At 39.1% G+C, this 18,935-nt stretch overlaps 1 protein-coding gene across 1 annotated transcript in view; it reads right to left on the bottom strand.

The window, feature by feature from the left end:
- adamts7 (a disintegrin-like and metallopeptidase (reprolysin type) with thrombospondin type 1 motif, 7) overlaps positions 1-18,935 on the bottom strand; it is a 106,324-nt gene that overhangs the window by 48,709 nt on the left and 38,680 nt on the right. Inside the window, exons 12-16 of the mRNA XM_077201624.1 lie at positions 16,488-16,657; positions 15,031-15,164; positions 8,188-8,308; positions 7,809-8,053; positions 5,252-5,399 (exon numbers count right to left, since the gene is read on the bottom strand). Of these exons, the coding sequence (XP_077057739.1) occupies positions 5,252-5,399; positions 7,809-8,053; positions 8,188-8,308; positions 15,031-15,164; positions 16,488-16,657 (818 nt within the window). The remainder of the gene's footprint in view (positions 1-5,251; positions 5,400-7,808; positions 8,054-8,187; positions 8,309-15,030; positions 15,165-16,487; positions 16,658-18,935) is intronic.

The raw sequence follows: 18,935 nt of genomic DNA, 5'->3' as shown, positions 1-18,935 counted from the left end.
TGTCTTAAAATATGGGAACATTCAGTGGTTTTTATTTAAATGTGCTTTTATCACTTTTTTACAAGCTCTTCTTGACTATTGTCACGATTCCTGTCTTATGTTTTCCTTGTCTTGTGTGGACTTCTGTTAATTCCTGTTCTGTGCCATGTTTTGTAGTCCTTTGTAGTTTTTCTTGTTTATTAGTCTCTCCAGGTGTTTCTAATTAGCCCCCGCCCCTTGTTATTGTCAGAGTACTCGTCCTCACCTGCCTGTCTGCGTCCGAACTACACTCCCCAGAATCCTCCTGTTCTCCTCACCTGAACTCACTCCCTTAATCATTCTCCTGTTTAGCGTCCTCATGATCTGTATCACCTGTCTTCACTCTGATTGTACTTGTATTTAGTTCCCTCCTGTCTAGCCTTCCCTTGTCGATTGTTAGTCGTTAATCTAGTTGTCAGCTTCATGCATCCTAGATGGTAATGTTAGTGTGTGTGCCTACCTGTCTCCCAGCCTGCTTGTCTGTTCCTGTGTATCATATTTCCAAGTAAACTGTTACAAGTGGATCTCTTGCCTGTGAGTGTTCTTCAGCCACACCAGTACCGTGACAGAACAATCGACCGTAAGAATAATGGAGGCGGATACATTTCTGTTTAATCAGAATGGGAGCTCTTTGGAGGAATTTGTTGGTGTTTACTTACATCTACATCAGGATGTTTATTGGGAAGAGGAATTTCTGAAGCAACGATTCTGGAGTGGACTCGATGATCCTCTGGCCCAGATACTGCTGCTCGAAGATTTGAATCGACCTTTTACAGAGTTTTTGGACAGAGCTCTTTGGGTTTGTGGTTCCTCTCTCACTGTAGCACAAGCCGATCCAGAGGCAGCTGACCCAGGATCTGTCTATGGAGGTCCAGGGTTTATGACCAGCGTGGCCGATCTCCCGCTGATGTCAGTGCTTGCCGCCAAACGGGTCATCCAGCCAGGGTCTCGTCACAAAGAGTCTCCGCTGATTCCGCCCAGCTCAAAGCCCTCGTCTCCGCTGGTTCCGCCCAGCTCAAAGCCCTCGTCTCCGCTGGTACTGCCCAGCTCAAAGCCCTCGTCTCCGCTGGTTCCGCCCAGCTCAAAGCCCTCGTCTCCGCTGGTTCCGCCCAGCTCAAAGCCCTCGTCTCCGCTGGTTCCGCCCAGCTCAAAGCCCTCGTCTCCGCTGGTTCCGCCCAGCTCAAAGCCCTCGTCTCCGCTGGTTCCGCCCAGCTCAAAGCCCTAGTCTCCGCTGGTTCCGCCCAGCTCAAAGCCCTCGTCTCCGCTGGTTCCGCCCAGCTCAAAGCCCTCGTCTCCGCTGGTTCCGCCCAGCTCAAAGCCCTCGTCTCCGCTGGTTCCGCCCAGCTCTAAGCCCTCGTCTCCGCTGGTTCCGCCCAGCTCTAAGCCCTCGTCTCCGCTGGTTCCGTCCAGCACAGATCCTTCACCGCTGGTGCCGTCCAGTCTAGAGTCTTCACCGCTGGTCCTGTCCAGCACTGATTTAATAGACTTTTGCACAGAGCCTTCACCGCTGGTTCCGTCCAGCACAGAACCTTCACCGCTGGTTCCGTCCAGCACAGATCCTTCACCGCTGGTGCCATCCAGTTCAGAGTCTTCACCGCTGGTCCTGTTCAGCACTGATTTAATAGACTTTTTCACAGAGCTTCCTTCACCGCCCAGCACATTATTGTATTGGCCCATATACAATAAACAGAAAATGTTCATTCCCAACAACAAAGAAACGAAGTGTTATAACCAGTGATCAATATTTATCACTGCCAGCATTCACACGTGTCCTAGCGTTCCAAGGAACAGCGTCATCCCAATGAAATTAAAAATATGCATGAAATCGATCAGAGCCAATCAGAGTATATTTGATGTTTATCATAGAGCTATGTTGAGCAGGATTTTGAACCAATGATGTTTAACTGTCATTGCAATCCAACTGGAACCTAAACCTATGACAAAATCCCTCTTTTCCAAGTTGTATACAAAAAACATTACTTAAAATCATTAATATATATACATACACAGTATTCATGAAATAGATGGCAAGCATTAAAGTCTCCCTGTGGTGAAAATCCAGCTTTTAATGTCGTTTATATGTCTATGTGGTGTTTTTAATATGCTTTAAGACAAACCATGAGTAAATTCATAAGTCGACAGCATTGCTGAGTATTTTCTCCTTTAAACTGCAGTGAACCAAAGACAGTCTCAAAAACACGGTTGGAAATCGCTGGTGTTTCTGACGTCACAAACTACCTTGTAACCAATCAGATCAACGTGTGATTGTCAACGAGTGGATCTCTGAGCTGAGTGAGTGAATGGAGGCGGGGCTCATTTGTATAATCATAGAACCGCGTATAATAAATGAGGAAAGGGTGTCCAGTTACATTCAAGCTAGTTTAAGGCATGAAGAATTCTTTTTCAAGGAAAAAAATGTTTAAATGTGTCATTTTGGTGATCAAAGATGAGATTTAAGGGATTACATTATTGACTACAGTGGGACTTTAAGGTTGCTTTCACACTAGCACTTTTGGTGCTTACCCGAGTTAGACTGACGTCAAAGTTCGGTTCGTTTGGATGATGTGAACGCTGTTTTCCGAACTTCAGTGTGTTCACACAAACCGTACCTGCAAAAAAACAAAGTGTTCTGGGGTACGGTTCGCTGCTCATATTCACGCAATTAGACTAAGTGAATCGCTATTGATGACATATTATTTGATTAAACTGTTTGTGTGCATCTCGATTACTTTCCTGCAATCAGAGAGAATGTATGTCTCATTTCTGCTGGACGCTGTTACGTGCTGACGCTTTGGGCCCAAGGGTTCAAAAACCAAAATATAAAAGTGTGTTGATCAACGATGCATTTTGCCACCTTCTCCTGTGTCATCATTACCAAGTAAGAGGTAAACAGCTGCTGCGTTGATGATGAAAATACACCGCGATTCGTACCTAAATAATATAATTATTATAATAATACAATATAAATAATATAAATAAAACAATCCAGCTGGGCAGGGGGAGGGGGAGTAATCGAATTCTGGTTTGGACCAGCTAATCAAACCATGTGTGAAAACACGCTAAACATTAGGAATTACTTGAGCACCAAGACTTTTTGGGGGAATTTGGTGCGGGGCAAAAAAAGTCCATTGTCAATACCATAGCGATGCAGGAACCACCGGTCACGCAACATGATAGGGAAATGATAGATGAATAACACTGATGTTGAAGCACCATACCCTGGTTCTAAGCCTAAACTTGACATAAACTGTAAACTTGTCTCTCAAATCTGATTGGTTGATCTGAAAGTTGTTCCAGGATCAACAAAGATGTTGATCGAGGAACATGTGGTACATGGTGAAATCACGTTCACCCCAAAAGTCACTTTCAAACCAAGCAGGTGAGCAAGCATTCCTGCGAATTTGTGTGGCAAACTTGAAGAAAATAGATATCTGCTAGTGGTTCAACAGATCAGACCAGAATTTATTATGGTTTTTGTATCACAGATCAGATCATTTTTCAGATCAGCAATAATTTTTTTTTTTTAATAATTAGTCAGTAAAAAAATTAGAACAAATACACTAATTACAAGCATAGATAATAATACAGTTTCAAATAAAGGTGTAACTACGGTATAGTGTTCAGGTACAGAAATGTAATGTTGTTTGACCAACATTAATGACACAGACAGCAGCAGGTTTATTAGGCTTCTGTCACTTTAAGTCCAAATGCACGGATCCAATCAGTGGCGACTGCTGGTCTTTCAAAGAGGGGAAGCTCATTTTCCAGCCTACATCATTAAAATTGTCAATTTATTGATAGCCTAGCCTACTGTATGAATAAATTAATGAATGAATGAATGAACAAACAAACAATCTAAAAAAAAGATATTAAACTCGACGGAGGAAATGTGCGAATTAGGTTAAACTGAAATAAGGAATGTGTGATGAATATTGGATAGCAATTCCGGCAAGCAAATACCAAGAAATGGGTTGCAGCAGTTTGTCTTTTGACTACACTTGCAAAATCCGCGATGGGACTGAGCTCGAATAGCTTCAGCGTCAGCGACTTTTTATAGTACAAAATCGCTGTCAATCAAAAGGAGATGCAGTCTTCCGACAGACCGTCCAATCATCACGCAGAAGCCCGGAGTCCAGCCCCGCCCACTCCTCCATCACCCCAGAGAAGCTGAGTGTCCGTGGGCGGGGCATAATCACAGATTTATCCAATGACCGTCTAGTTTCGAAGCACTGAAAAAAACTGTTTAAAGCAAAGCAGCCCCATTGAAGTCAATGTACGCTGGGCATCAACAGAGAAATGCACTGTGACGCTCCGGGAATGAATGAGAAGGAAATCGAGTCAGCCGACCTGCTATGTGTAGCCGATTCTGAACAAACTCGTCTTCAAGATGAATGTGTTCTAACGCATTTTTAGTCAATAAAATGTTAACACAATAGTAGTACATGTTTGACCTGTTTAATTTTTTGACATTATAGGGGAAGCCGAGCTTCCCTTGCAGTCTTAAAGAAACCCCCACTGGATCCATTATAATGGTACACATCAGATTTCTTTCTCAACTGTTCACTTAAGACATGACCGACTGTGTTTTCGACTCGAGAATATTTTGACATAATTTTGTGTGTATTTTTCCGTTCAAGGGAAAGGAGATGTGAAAGAGGAATCAATTCCGTGTTTGAGTGAAACGTGCCTCTCTGAGTGTGCGGACAGATAACAATGCGTGGGTATTAATTAATCACATGCTTGCCAAACCGTATGGCCTGGTCCATATGGTCACGGACCAACTACGATCTGTTTAACCCATAAAATCTACATGAGGAACTTTTTCACCCTCACACAAAACTCTCTGTCGTGTAGATTGAAATGACTGGATTTCACTAAAGTTACTTACTAGACCATCTTATATCATTATTGAAGTCTTATTTGTAATATATTGAAGCTTGCTTAAGCTGGTATGTTTTCACAACATTATATTTGAGCATCAGCTTGTCCAAAGTCTGTTTTCTATAAAGTTTAATTCGGGACTGTTCGCTGTCTGTCTGCAATTATTGAGAAAGCAATATGCGCCAGAGTGAGCAACAGATCAACTATTTTCTGCACTTTTTTCAGTATAATATGAAACTGTAACAGGGTAAGTAAATACACATAGAGTAGTAAAGCAGAACCGTCAGGATTGGCTGAACTTGTGCCTGGGCGTAAGTTAAAAGTGAAAGTGTACAACAAGACGACTCCTTACCAGTTCCACATGTGGCGCTGCACTCCGTCCAACTCCCATAAATCCACTGGAAATAAGAGACAGCAGTGCCGTTGTTGGAGTCGACTAGAGCGTCTCTGCTTATGGTGTACTCGTACCTCACCCCAGGATTCGACTCCTGAAAAAGCAGCTGGAGAACATTGAGGGCAGATTAAAGAGAAATCTTGACACAGGAACACACAAATCATGTGAAAAACACAAATCTCAGACCTTGAATCTAGGACAATGCTCATTCAATTATATATATATATATATATATATATATATATATAAATAATCACGATTCTATGCTAACATATTGTCTGTCTCTCCGTCCGAATATAGTACACTTTTTGAAAGTATGCAATATCAGATATATAGATACATATGCTATATAGATATATCAGATATATATGCAATATAATTTAAATCGATCCAATTGCAATATCGTGACACATTGCAGCTTACTGAATCATGATTGTATGAATTTATTGTAAGACAGTAGCCAATCCTAATGTACATTTTTACATATTTTGGTGTTGAGACCAGAGACATTTGTTTGAAAATTTGATGTAAAATTGTATTAATTTAAGTGGTGCATATGAACAGACAGATAATTTAGGGTGTGTTGACACTTGGCATGTTTGGTTGGTGCGATTGCTCTGTTAATGCGGTTCATTTGAATAAGTGTGAACGCTGCCATCTGAACCCTGGTGCGCAACAAACAAGTGGATCTTATTTGCTTCAAGGTCTTGATAAATTGTGGCACTTCTTTGTGGTTTAGAATCCAGTATTCCCGTGATATTTTTGTCTTTTAGGAGTTTAAACATACAGCGTCATCTTTAAAGAATGATCGACTTTTACGTAGATCAGGTGACCTGTAAAAAAACTGTTTCCATTGCAGTTTTGTGAAATATTCCTTTTTCGAATTGCCTAAAAAAACTACCTTATGCGAGCGTAAAAACTTTTTTGCTATATATGGGAGTTTTTGTGAAAATTGACATGTTTCCATTGGGCGTATTTTCAATTTTCAATTGAAAACTACTCGCAGCAGATCTTCATTTTTGTGTGACGGAGGGTTTCCTGCCGCTGTTTTGACTCTGTTACTCTTAAGCTCTTCAAGAGTTTCAGCTGGTAAAAATACCATGTGCACACGTGATGATCGGAGCACACAGCATTGTTTTATATGTTTGATAAGTTCCATTGCAAAATGTAAGTCAAAAAGGCATTTTTTGGTAGACGGTGTGAATGCTAAGGGAACCAGGACTTTTTTTGGTTTGAAAGAACCAAGACAAAATAAACTACAAGTGTGAACACACTGAGACAGCAGGAGAGTCAAACAGAAAAATGTGAGGTTGTAAGCTACTCTCAGCCACATGGGATTTAAAAATATGGATAGTGATAAGAGGACTTTACTATGGATCCAGATTTCATTTGTCTGCCTCCTGCTGCTGTAGAAATCCCTCTTTCCCACCCGCGCAAAGGCTTCGAGCCAAAGGTCTCAAATCCCTCAGTGGGAGGAAGTCCTTTATCTAGATTGGCCCTTCTCTGCTAGACATACAAGCCTAAATACCTAATAAACGGTTTCCTCATTTTAATGGCACTACAACACAAAAAAAGCATGCATATTTTTTATTAATAATCAGACTCTGTCTGCTTATGATTCATATGGGAATAAGCCTTTTATGCAATAAGTTCAATCATCAGTCCACTAAATATTTAAATATATTTTGCTTTTTAAACAAGTGGATCTTAATAAAATAAAATCATATATTAATATTTTGTTATTGAAAAAGATCACAAAACTACTTCCCACTGAGTAGACTTTGATGCAAATCCATTGATTTCAGTTTGCCAGTCAGTTTTCTCAGTTCAAATACAGTATTCAACATTTGAAGTGGATCAAAAAGGTTCATCAAAGTTGTCCTGAGGCAAGAACGGGTATTGTTCAAAATGAATGTATAACTTTGATGAAAGGTTTTGATCCACTTCAAATGTTGAATACTTTATTTATTGTTGATGGAGATACAATGAACTACGCATTTATTTAAAAAAAACGATACCACTTTATTTTAAAGTCCTGTTCCCCATGTACATACTATGTACTCATGAAAGTAATTGCAATAACTGGGTAATAACTAAGTACTAACCCTGAACCAACTAAACCTAACCTTAACTCATGTAGTTACATTATATTTCCCAGTACTTTCTTAGGTAAGAAAGCTGTCAGTGCACATACTGTAAAATAAAGTACAACCAAAAGAAAATATATATAAAAAATAATAACTGAATAATACATTAATACAGTCTGTGGATAATGGATAACACAGTCTGTTTTCTTTATCGTATAAGTAGTTGTTTGTATACCTTTCCATGCCATGCAACAAATGTTAAATTATGTTTACTATTCTAGGCCTCTATTTAAGCTCTAAACCACATTTCAGCCATCAATTCACTACACTGTGACCTAGTTCAGCAGAACACTTTAGCAGGTGCTCCTGAAACCAAAACTCCCAAACATCACATACTAGATTCTGCTCAGATGCATGGAAGTTAGTACCTGAATCCACACCGGCTCCATGGTCGGTCCGGGGGAAGATATGTTTTCCAGCTGCCCGGTCCTTTCGTAAGTGAATACTGTTCCTGCTGCCTTATACTCGCCATTCCACTGGATCGTCCAGCCACCGTTCAGGAAATATTTATCGGGGTCATTACTGCGTAATGCCAAGTAGTTCTCAGCCTCTGCGACTTCCTCAATACGGATGTCCCGTGCTCCTTCTGGAATTAAACCTATGTCTACATAGCCTGGGAGACAAAAAAACAACAACAACTCAGCTTCTTCAAACAAATGAAGCAGAAAGGAAATAAATGTGTAATGTTTAATTTCTGACATGAATGCTACTTTCAGTAAAATATAAACATAATCTCATTTTACAAACCGAGCCCTTCGCTGTCCTTAAAGGTCTTTCTCACTGTTTCGCATGTAGATCCATTTCCATGGCAAACCCCACATTGATCCTCAATGGCATCGGAGTCGATTTCATAATCACAGCCTATGTACTGTGACATGATCATATAAAAGAAAAAGAAAAAAACATTTAATTTTAACAAGTGCATCCTCCAAGCTGTTTGCTATAATGATTGGCAGTTCTGAGTGGTTTCCAGGGTGTTGCTAGGCAGTTGTAAGCTACGATTCTATAAAAATTAAGAATCACAATTTTTTTTGTTTAAATTAGCGATTCTAAACAGGCAACGAAACAAAATAACATATAATTTACCAGAGGTTCTGCAGTCTGATTTAAAATGTTTATTAATTAATCAGAAGAACTTAAATTGTTTTAACAGTCACTTGTCTCATGTGATGTCTCACTTGTCTCAATAGATGGGTGAATCTATTGCCTCACATTCACCCATTCATTCAATCATTCATACACCGACTGTGACAAAAGGTTACAGTCGTAACCTTCGTAAGGTCGTAAGTCGTAAGGTCAGCAGCGCCGACACAGATCTGAATTAAATCTGAATTAGATTGCGATCTCTTAGCGATTAATCGTGCAGCTCTACTGGATGGTTGCGAATCTTTGCTTACTTGTCCAAGTCAAAAGAATCTACCATCTATAGCCTCGTTCAGACTGTCAGTCCAAATCGTGCTTCCATGTGATGTTTTGTCTTGTACGGTGTAGCACTCAGCTTGTGTTTTTCACTTCTGCATGTTCATGTCTCGGTTTGTTTGAGCACACGGCTTGTGATTTGTTTTACTGGCCATGTGCATGTGCTGCGTGGCATAAGCGTCTCAGCTGTGTGGCTTGTCCGTTTTTATTTCGGCTCCCATTTTAACAGGTTAGAGCTTGCAGACTGCCTGCGTGACGCGCGTCTCAGCCGCGCGGAAAACGCCTGCATGCTAGAAAAAGAACCGACGCCTATTTTTCACGCGACACGCAAGCGTGTTGGAAGCATTTCCAGGCAAAATAGAATAGGAAAAGATGTTTATATGTTATTTTGTACACGAATACATATCAATAAATTACATTTTGATGGTTGAAAGTCTAGGTTTTGACAAATTCAGATATAAATATAGGCCTAATTTAAAAATAAATAAATAGGCCTAATTATAAATTTTCAAATATTGCACCTTTCAATACAGAACGAAATATTCTGTAGTCTATTTTGCTGTCAATACTGCTGACAGTGTCTTTATCAGTAGGCTTTATATGTATGCTTAAAACGACGTATAGGGCTTCCACAAATCTCTCCCATATGTCGAACAAGGGTGATCCGTGTCAACAGTGCCGCGTCAGACGCAGCCGCCACGCAGCTGACACGCAACAGAAACGCCACGCTCACGCCATGCAGCCAGTGTGTCATGGGCATTACCCCCCCATCTTGTTACCTGATTATTAATTCATTTGCCCCACCTGTCCTCCCTCGTTACCTGCCTTGTTTGCTCCCTATTTATTCTCCTTGTGTTTGCAGTCCGGTGCTGGTTCGTTGTCATATGTACATCATATGTTTACCCTTGTGTGTTCTTCCTGTAGTCATGACAAATCATGTTTCCCCCTCGGGGTAGTTTTTTTATTTTTTTTTTATTAATAAAAGCCTTTATTTCTTCTGCGTTTGAGTCCTTGCCTCATCTCCTCATCCCCAAACTGTGACAGTATTACAGTATATGATATTGGTGGAGGGTGGTGAGGGCCCACATCAATATTTTTTCAGGGGGCCCCGAATCTTCGAGCTTTGGCCCCGCATTTATGAATGCGGTCATATTTTGTTGGCTTAAAAGGCAAAGGCGGAGCACTTAGTGTCGATGCCTCTCCAGCCGTGAGATAGTTTGCGAACATCTCATCAATTGGGGCATCGGCACATACCCGTGTTCGCACATTCCCTCAACATCAGAGTAGTTCATTGATGGCGATGAATGCACGCTGAATACGGGTTCTTCCATGCCTTTTCGAAAAGCCTTTTCCATGCCTGGAAAGAAACTGTTCATCAAGTCTGCCATGAGCGGTCTCTTCCCTCACATGCTCCTGCGTAACACTCAATAGCACGTAACACTCAACAGCTTAACATACCAGGCTTGTGCAAAATTCAGAATTTCAGAATTGGCCTCCATTCAATTCATTAATTGGAATTTGAATTGAATTGACTCCGCCCCACAGGAAGTTGAATTTGAATTGGAATGACAGGAAGTGGAATTAAATTCATGGCAATTCAAAGAAATTCTACACAGTCACACATAGGGTGACCACCATCAAACAAACCAAATGTGGGACGATGTGGGACATGTTACCAACACTAAAACATAACCTGAAACTGTTATATAATGTCCATTTAACTTAATAAAAACATTGTATTCTGCATTTCAGCTGATAAAAATACTTTGTTATTTAGTCCCTTCCAGACAACACAATTACATCACCAATGTAACATAACATGTCTTTATTTTACTTGCCATTTAAATTCAACATCACTGAGCAAGGCAGCAGGCATCATGCAGATCACTATTTTTGAAACAGTTCTGACTAAGTCGAACTAAAATCCATCAAAATAAATAATGAACAAATAAAATATAAAACAACATGACATTAGTTTATTGACAGCCTTATATATTAAGAATATATTACACCAAACACTTTCATATTTTTAGAAAGGATGTGAATTAAAACCACTGCGACGTGGGGGACAAGGGGTGAAAATGCTGTGTGGTACAACACAAAGCGTGACGGGTGCTCACCATACTCATACAACAGAAAGAATATGTTGAATCTCACATACATTCAGCGTTAGGAAGGTTACTTTGGAAATGTAATTGCTTACTGTTATAAGTTACCCATTATAAATGTGGTTTGGATTATTTTATTTGGACTAGTTTATCAATGTAAATCAATTTCCTTTTAATTTGATGGTAACTAATTAAATGACACATTTTACCTCAGTAATACAACTAATTACAATTAACAATACAACTAAATACAATTCATTTTGTAATTCAATAACCTCAACCCTGCATACATTTTGTTCTTATATATATATATATATATATATATATATATATATATATATATATATATATATATATATATATAACAAATGTCCAAATGTTTTTTCTTCTTAAGATTTACTAAAGTAATTCTGGGAGTCATGTTCTATCATGTTCTGAGTCATGTTCTATCATGTTCCACAAAATTACAATTACAATAAATCAAACTTAATTATTTGTTCTGTGACTATAGCTTTTAACATTCATTGCTGGGGGAAAATATTTCCTGTTAATGTAATCTGTACAAGTAGTTCAAACTAATATCATTTATAGAATATGTAATGCAATCATATCTGACATATACTGTAAAGCTTCATTGTTAAACAATTCACTTAAAATATCCATATGAATTTCTTAGAATTTGTTTTGAACTGCAATTCTGCTTCCTTTAATTCAAATTCGAATTGTAATTCTAGATCCTGTTTTTGACATCAATTCAAATTCAATTCAAATTCAAGAATTGAATTGGAATTTAGGAGTCATTCTCAATTCAATTCTGAATTGTGCACAAGCCTGTAACATACGCCGGGCAGGGTGGCTGTGAGGGTTTGGGTTGTAAATCCTCTTCACCCTCATCAGCCATTTCCTGCTTTCCTGGCCTGGATGTTTTTATATACAGCAGAGCACTCGCTGCTGGATCAGAGGATGTTAGTGATAACACATCGTCATCCTGCAGCTCACTCAGTCTCCACAGGGCGTGAGAGATTAACAATTCCCTCTGAAAAACCCCACGATTCCAGTCTCTGCTCTGCCTCAGCCCGCGCGGGACCCAAACCACCTGGGGTACAGATGTCTAACCCTCTTCCCTCGAGAAGAGAGCCGACGAGAGTGTAGTTTTCTCAAGGGAAAAACTCATAGTGGCACAAGCAGAACCCTAAGGAACTGATAAACAAACAATAAACGCACAAGTTGTGTGTCATTAAGTATCAAATATCTTTGACACGGATGCACACACTTCCTGAAGCGTTTTTCACAAGCCATGATTACCTTTTTGAAGTTTCAGGTTGAAGAGTACAAACAAAACAGTCCCTGAAGAAGAAAGGATGTTGAAATGTTCTCCATGCTCCAGTGATGTCATAGGCTGTCGCCGGCCAATAGGATTGCCGTGATTAGATAAGCGTTTCAGACACCGGTTCACGCGGAGGCGAGTGCGAGTTCCCTTTCAAAAGGGAACCATTTTTTTTTACAAATCCAGTTTGAATCCGATCATATTTAAAAAATGTGAACGGCAAAAAAAAAATCACATGAAATGCAATTTTTACAAATCCATTTTGAGCTACATTCATATATGGTTTGAAATCCTATTTCAATCTGACCACTCTAATCGGATTTCGTGTGGTTTATGTCACTTTCTCACGCCACGTAATATGTTAACATGGCAGACGTTGTTCTAGAAAACTTGCTGAATGTTGCTGCAGAAACAAGGGTGTGTTGTTGAGCCGGTCGAGCAGAAAATTACAATACAATGGTGACACGGAAAGAACGCCACGGGACACACTAGTCAGATCTGAACCGTTGAGATACACTGTGTGGATAGTAAATAATCTACATCAGATTCCAATCAGATGCACAATATCCGTTGGACTGGGAAAAGAATAGAGTAAACTTTATAGTTTTCTACACAATGTGTATCTGATATGAATAAATCACATCATCAAATTATAACTGAAAGGATTATAATAGGTGCGTTTCTTGCCTTGACATAATAACCAAGTTTCCAGTGTTCAGATTTTCCCATGTTTTTTCTTCTAGATGACAAACGTAAGTGGAATAGCTCTCTTCTGAACAGATTCTCTTCAAAAAATCTCCACAATTTTACTGTCTATAGAAGTATAATAAGGCTTTGGTTGGTTCAGTGAAACATATGTTTGTAGTCTGCTAAATATTTAAATGTATATTGTGAGAAAGAGCTCTGTAGAAGCAAAACTGTAACAAAAACAATCTTCCTCTTCTGTATTCAGCAATACCATGCATGAATTTCAGCCTGGGGTTGAACAAGGGCTTGTTCAGATATTTATTCGTGGTTCTTGTGTTATACAGGTCCTTCTCAAAAAATTAGCATATTGTGATAAAGTTCATTATTTTCCATAATGTAATGATAAAAATTAAACTTTCATATATTTTAGATTCATTGCACACCAACTGAAATATTTCAGGTCTTTTATTGTTTTAATACTGATGATTTTGGCATACAGCTCATGAAAACCCAAAATTCCTGTCTCAAAAAATTAGCATATTTCATCCGACCAATAAAAGAAGTGTTTTTAATACAAAAAAAAAGTCAACCTTCAAATAATTATGTTCAGTTATGCACCCAATAGTCAATACTTGGTCGGGAATCCTTTTGCAGAAATGACTGCTTCAATGCGGCGTGGCATGGAGGCAATCAGCCTGTGGCACTGCTGAGGTGTTATGGAGGCCCAGGATGCTTCGATAGCGGCCTTAAGCTCATCCAGAGTGTTGGTTCTTGCGTCTCTCAACTTTCTCTTCACAATATCCCACAGATTCTCTATGGGGTTCAGGTCAGGAGAGTTGGCAGGCCAATTGAGCACAGTAATACCATGGTCAGTAAACCATTTACCAGTGGTTTTGGCACTGTGAGCAGGTGCCAGGTCGTGCTGAAAAATGAAATCTTCATCTCCATAAAGCTTTTCAGCAGATGGAAGCATGAAGTGCTCCAAAATCTCCTGATAGCTAGCTGCATTGACCCTGCCCTTGATAAAACACAGTGGACCAACACCAGCAGTTGACATGGCACCCCAGACCATCACTGACTGTAGGTACTTGACACTGGACTTCAGGCATTTTGGCATTTCCTTCTCCCCAGTCTTCCTCCAGACTCTGGCACCTTGATTTCCGAATGACATGCAAAACTGAGCAACAGTCCAGTGTTGCTTCTCTGTAGCCCAGGTCAGGCGCTTCTGCCGCTGTTTCTGGTTCAAAAGTGGCTTGACCTGGGGAATGCGGCACCTGTATCCCATTTCCTGCACACGCCTGTGCACGGTGGCTCTGGATGTTTCTACTCCAGACTCAGTCCACTGCTTCCGCAGGTCCCCCAAGGTCTGGAATCGGTCCTTCTCCACAATCTTCCTCAGGGTCCGGTCACCTCTTCTCGTTGGGCAGCGTTTTTTTTGCCACACTTTTTCCTTCCCACAGACTTCCCACTGAGGTGCCTTGATACAGCACTCTGGGAACAGCCTATTTGTTCAGAAATTTCTTTCTGTCTTACCCTCTTGCTTGAGGGTGTCAATGATGGCCTTCTGGACAGCAGTCAGGTCGCCAGTCTTACCCATGATTGCGGTTTTGAGTAATGAAACAGGCTGGGAGTTTTTAAAAGCCTCAAGAATCTTTTGTAGGTGTTTAGAGTTAATTAGTTGATTCAGAGGATTAGGTTAATAGCTTGTTTAGAGACCCTTTTCATGATATGCTAATTTTTTGAGACAGGAATTTTGGGTTTTCATGAGCTGTATGCCAAAATCATCAGTATTAAAACAATAAAAGACCTGAAATATTTCAGTTGGTGTGCAATGAATCTAAAATATATGAAAGTTTAATTTGTATCATTACATTATGGAAAATAATGAACTTTATCACAATATGCTAATTTTTTGAGAAGGACCTGTATAATATCACAGTTGACTGATACTCAAGCTGACAGACTGTCAATGGCTTGAAATGACAATGACAAGTAGAAATTTACAAGGACAGTCTGAGAATGACCAAAGAGGTCAAAGCCATTACCAACCTTGCAAATGCCGTTCACGCATATGTCTCGGCTCTGACTGCCCTCATAACACTGCGTCCCGTCCACGACCGTGTCTAGCATCCGCTCCGAGAAGTGCTCGTTCACGGGTCTGCAGTGCAGCTCGCACGGATCAACTGAAATTACACAAACGTAGCCTTTCCGTAACATCTATTTCAAGAGAGCTGCAACAAAAGCTCTCACTATCACCCCAGCGCACTACATATGAAGTGCTAGCGCTGCACGATTATGGATACATTAAGAATCACAATCTTTAGTTTAAAATAGAGATCACGATTCTCACACGATTCCGAACAAACCACTAAACAAAATAAAATGTAATTTACTAGAGGTTCTGATATTTTTTTAAATTTTTTTCTATTTAAAATGTTATTAATTAATTAATCTGAATGAATCATTTTTAAAAATCAGGTTGAATGAATGAATCACTCGTTTCATTACTGGAATAATCTGTGTTTTTTAGACCAAATCTCTTAAATGAATGAATGATCCAATGACAAATACATTTTTTAACAGTCACTTGCCGCCACCTACTGGTGTAACGCTGTAATCGATACAATCGTTATTTGAAGTGCCATGTTACTTTCATAAGGTGATTTCCTCTATTTTGATTGCTTCCATATACATCAGTGAACTATACACTTTTATAATATTGATATTGAAAAGACTGTTTGTGAAGCTGTTTCAATACCTATGACAACTTCTCTCTCTGAATCAGTGTGATTTTGTCATAGGTTTAACTCTATCCCAACAATTGACGCCAATTTTCGTAATTTGTAAGAAAATGCTTCACCGCCATTGTGTTTTCACTGTTAGACGGTAGGGGGTGCTGTTACGCCTCTTCTGAAAGAGTACTGAATATCCTGATTAAAACACATGCGAAGAATATGCTGAAACGAGCAATCTCATATGTAATCATATGCATATGTAAAATAACGCGATCATCAACATTAAACAGCATATAAATCAAAACAGCCTGTTACTGAATGAAATGTCGACCCAGGATGAGCAACAGGACTGTGAAGCTTTGAAGTGTTGATGTCCTCGATCTACTCCATCTGTGTTTTGATCATCATTCTGAATCCCATGTGATTTTCTCAGCTATTTACTTAAAATGTTTATTTTTTTAATGCAACTTTCCCACATTCAAGTGTTGATAAAAAGAATGCATGAAGTTAGAATAACTTTTTTTCTTTTCTTTTTAAACAGAGGGTCTGTTCTTTTTTGTTTGACATAAAGCATGTTCAGATATTCATACAACAAACATTCTGTTGGCCATGAAACTTTTGTGAAAATTATTTAAAACGCTGGCGGGGAAAGAGTTAATACACAGAGGCGAATCGTTTTCATTTAGGTATGAGATCACGTGGCAGTTTGAATCGAGATCTCAATCTTTTAACGAATAATTGTGCAGCTCTATGTAGTGGCATAATGCTTACCTCTGTTATTCACATGAGTCCATTTATAAAACTTCCCCTTATAAGGGACTGTGTTAAAGCGGGTGCACTGGATGTATCTGAAGCTGGGCTGGTCCACAGGGCAGGGGTCACGGTTACAGGTTCGATATCTGCGGCGTTCTCCGAGACAGTATTTACCACCGTACTTGGGTCTACAAAAAAAAAAGAAAGTCATTAGGTCATTCAAAATAACTTGTTATTTGTAGAAATATTCCCAAAAAAGACAAATATAGGCTAGTCAAAAAGCTTGAAATTGGTATAAAATGTCTAGATCTCCTTGTCAACGCAGCCATTGGCTCTAAACGCAAATAAAAACATATTTTTCTGAATAAAATATGAGTGGTGCCTGTGCAAAACTCGCTGGCATGATTGCATGTGTGTTCTGGGAGGTTGCAAGGATGTTCAAAGTGGGTTTTGAAGGAATAGTTGAACTAAAATAGTTAGCTATTTTTGTGCATACAATGCAAGACAATTATTGGTGCTTGTGTCAAGTCACATAATGGTAGGGGACACAAACAAACATCTTAAAGCTTTCTCATAGTTGTGTCAGGGTTCTGTCACTTCTGTCTAGTCTATTTCTTGGTTTTGTGACAGAGCCCTGACTCTCCGGTTCTGTCTTGTCTGTGTGCCTTGTTTCATGTGCTTTCATGTCGTGTTTTGTCTTGTGCTGTGTTTGTACTGGCTGCATGCTTTCATGTTGTCATGTTTTGTGTGGCTTATGAGGTCAAGTCTTCCCCTTCAGGGTAGTTTTTGTTTGTATTTTGTTTTATTTTTATTATTAATAAAAAGCCATTGTTACCTGCACTTGAGTCCTCGCCTCATCTCCTCAACCCCAAACCCTGACAAGTTGTCCCTGCACATTATTTTAGAATCAAATCAAACTGTTAAGTTTTTTTTCCCTTTAATGGAAGATAATCGTTGTTATAAGAAGTACAGAAAAGTAGTATATCTTTTTCCCACATCCTTGAAAAGTTCTTCTGAAATATGATGCAGATGTTGCACATGCTTTCCATCAATTACAACATCTTAGAGATGCATTCACAAGTGGGCCACAACCTGTTTCTATAACCACCTCCATCTTTAAAAACTTGCTTCGGGTGCAAACCATCTGCCAGAATAGTGAATTGCAAACCAATCCAAATACAATGAAATGATTACACTTCACAAACTCTGAACATGTGGACCAGAGACGGTGACTTTTTTATTGGTCTAGCGATGCTCTCCAATATTGTATGTATTCACAATTTCTCATCATTCAAGAATTTATCAGAACCACAGAGACTCATAAAGGCCATTGAGGATGACTGTGGTTGTACATGATAAATATTTATATTTAGGATGGTAACACTTTACTTAACGCCTTTATGTATTATGCATTATAAAGGTAATCATAATGTAAATGATAATGCATTATATATTTGTAACCAACATTAAAATGTGTTATAATATTTGCAGATTCCTTGTTACATCTGAAATTGGTGTTTGTCATGTTTTATTACATTATATTTTTTAAAGGCATAACATAAGTATTGTAATGTATTATGAATGTGGATACAATTACTCATGAGACAATACAATGCATTATAAAGCTTAGGTTACACGGTAACACTTTAGTTTTACAGTGTCGTTGTTACATATGTTACATGTAGTTACTATAGTATAATAGTACTATATAATAACTATAAATTGTGCATAATTACATGCAACTTAACCCAACCCAAAACCTAACCCTATAGTAAGTACATGTAGTTAATAATTATTACTCCGTGCTTAAATGTATAATTACAGTAACAGATATACCTTAAAATAAAGTGTAGCTGGTTGCACCTTATTTGGTAACACTTTATTTTAGTGCCCTTGTTACACATTACATTTAGTTAGTAATAACTATAAATTATGCATAACTACATGCAACTAACCCCAATCCTAACCCTTTAGTAGTTGATTATTACTCAGTAAATAGTAATACAAGTAGTAATAAAATTATTACTCCCTGTAAAGGCAATTTAAAAAAAAAATTCTAAACACATTATAAATGTTAGAAATGTATTGCTAAAACACATTACAAAGACTGTGAACTGTGAAGTACTGAATTGTGGAGTTAGACCGTTAAACAGTTTTTCACCGTTGATATTTTTTTAATTTAATTTTTTAGCTGACGCTTTTATCCAAAGCGACTTACAATTGCTATATATGTCAGAGGTCGCACGCCTCTGGAGCAACTAGGGGTTAAGTATCTTGCTCAGGGACACATTGGTGTCTCACAGTGGATTCGAACCCGGGTCTCTCACACCAAAGGCATGTGTCTTATCCACTGCGCCATCACCACCCCCCTATATTTTACGGATTTTTTCCGCGGGCCTAAAAGGGTACTCGATGACGCACTGGAGTGCCTGAGCTCCTGGCCCCGCCCCTACCTGATGACGCACT

This window comes from Siphateles boraxobius, unplaced genomic scaffold (genome assembly GCF_051911475.1).
Source record: "Siphateles boraxobius isolate OS27281-9 unplaced genomic scaffold, OSU_SipBor_1 48, whole genome shotgun sequence".
In the NCBI taxonomy this organism is placed as follows: domain Eukaryota; kingdom Metazoa; phylum Chordata; class Actinopteri; order Cypriniformes; family Leuciscidae; genus Siphateles; species Siphateles boraxobius.
This window is presented reverse-complemented; position numbering and strand designations above follow the sequence as displayed.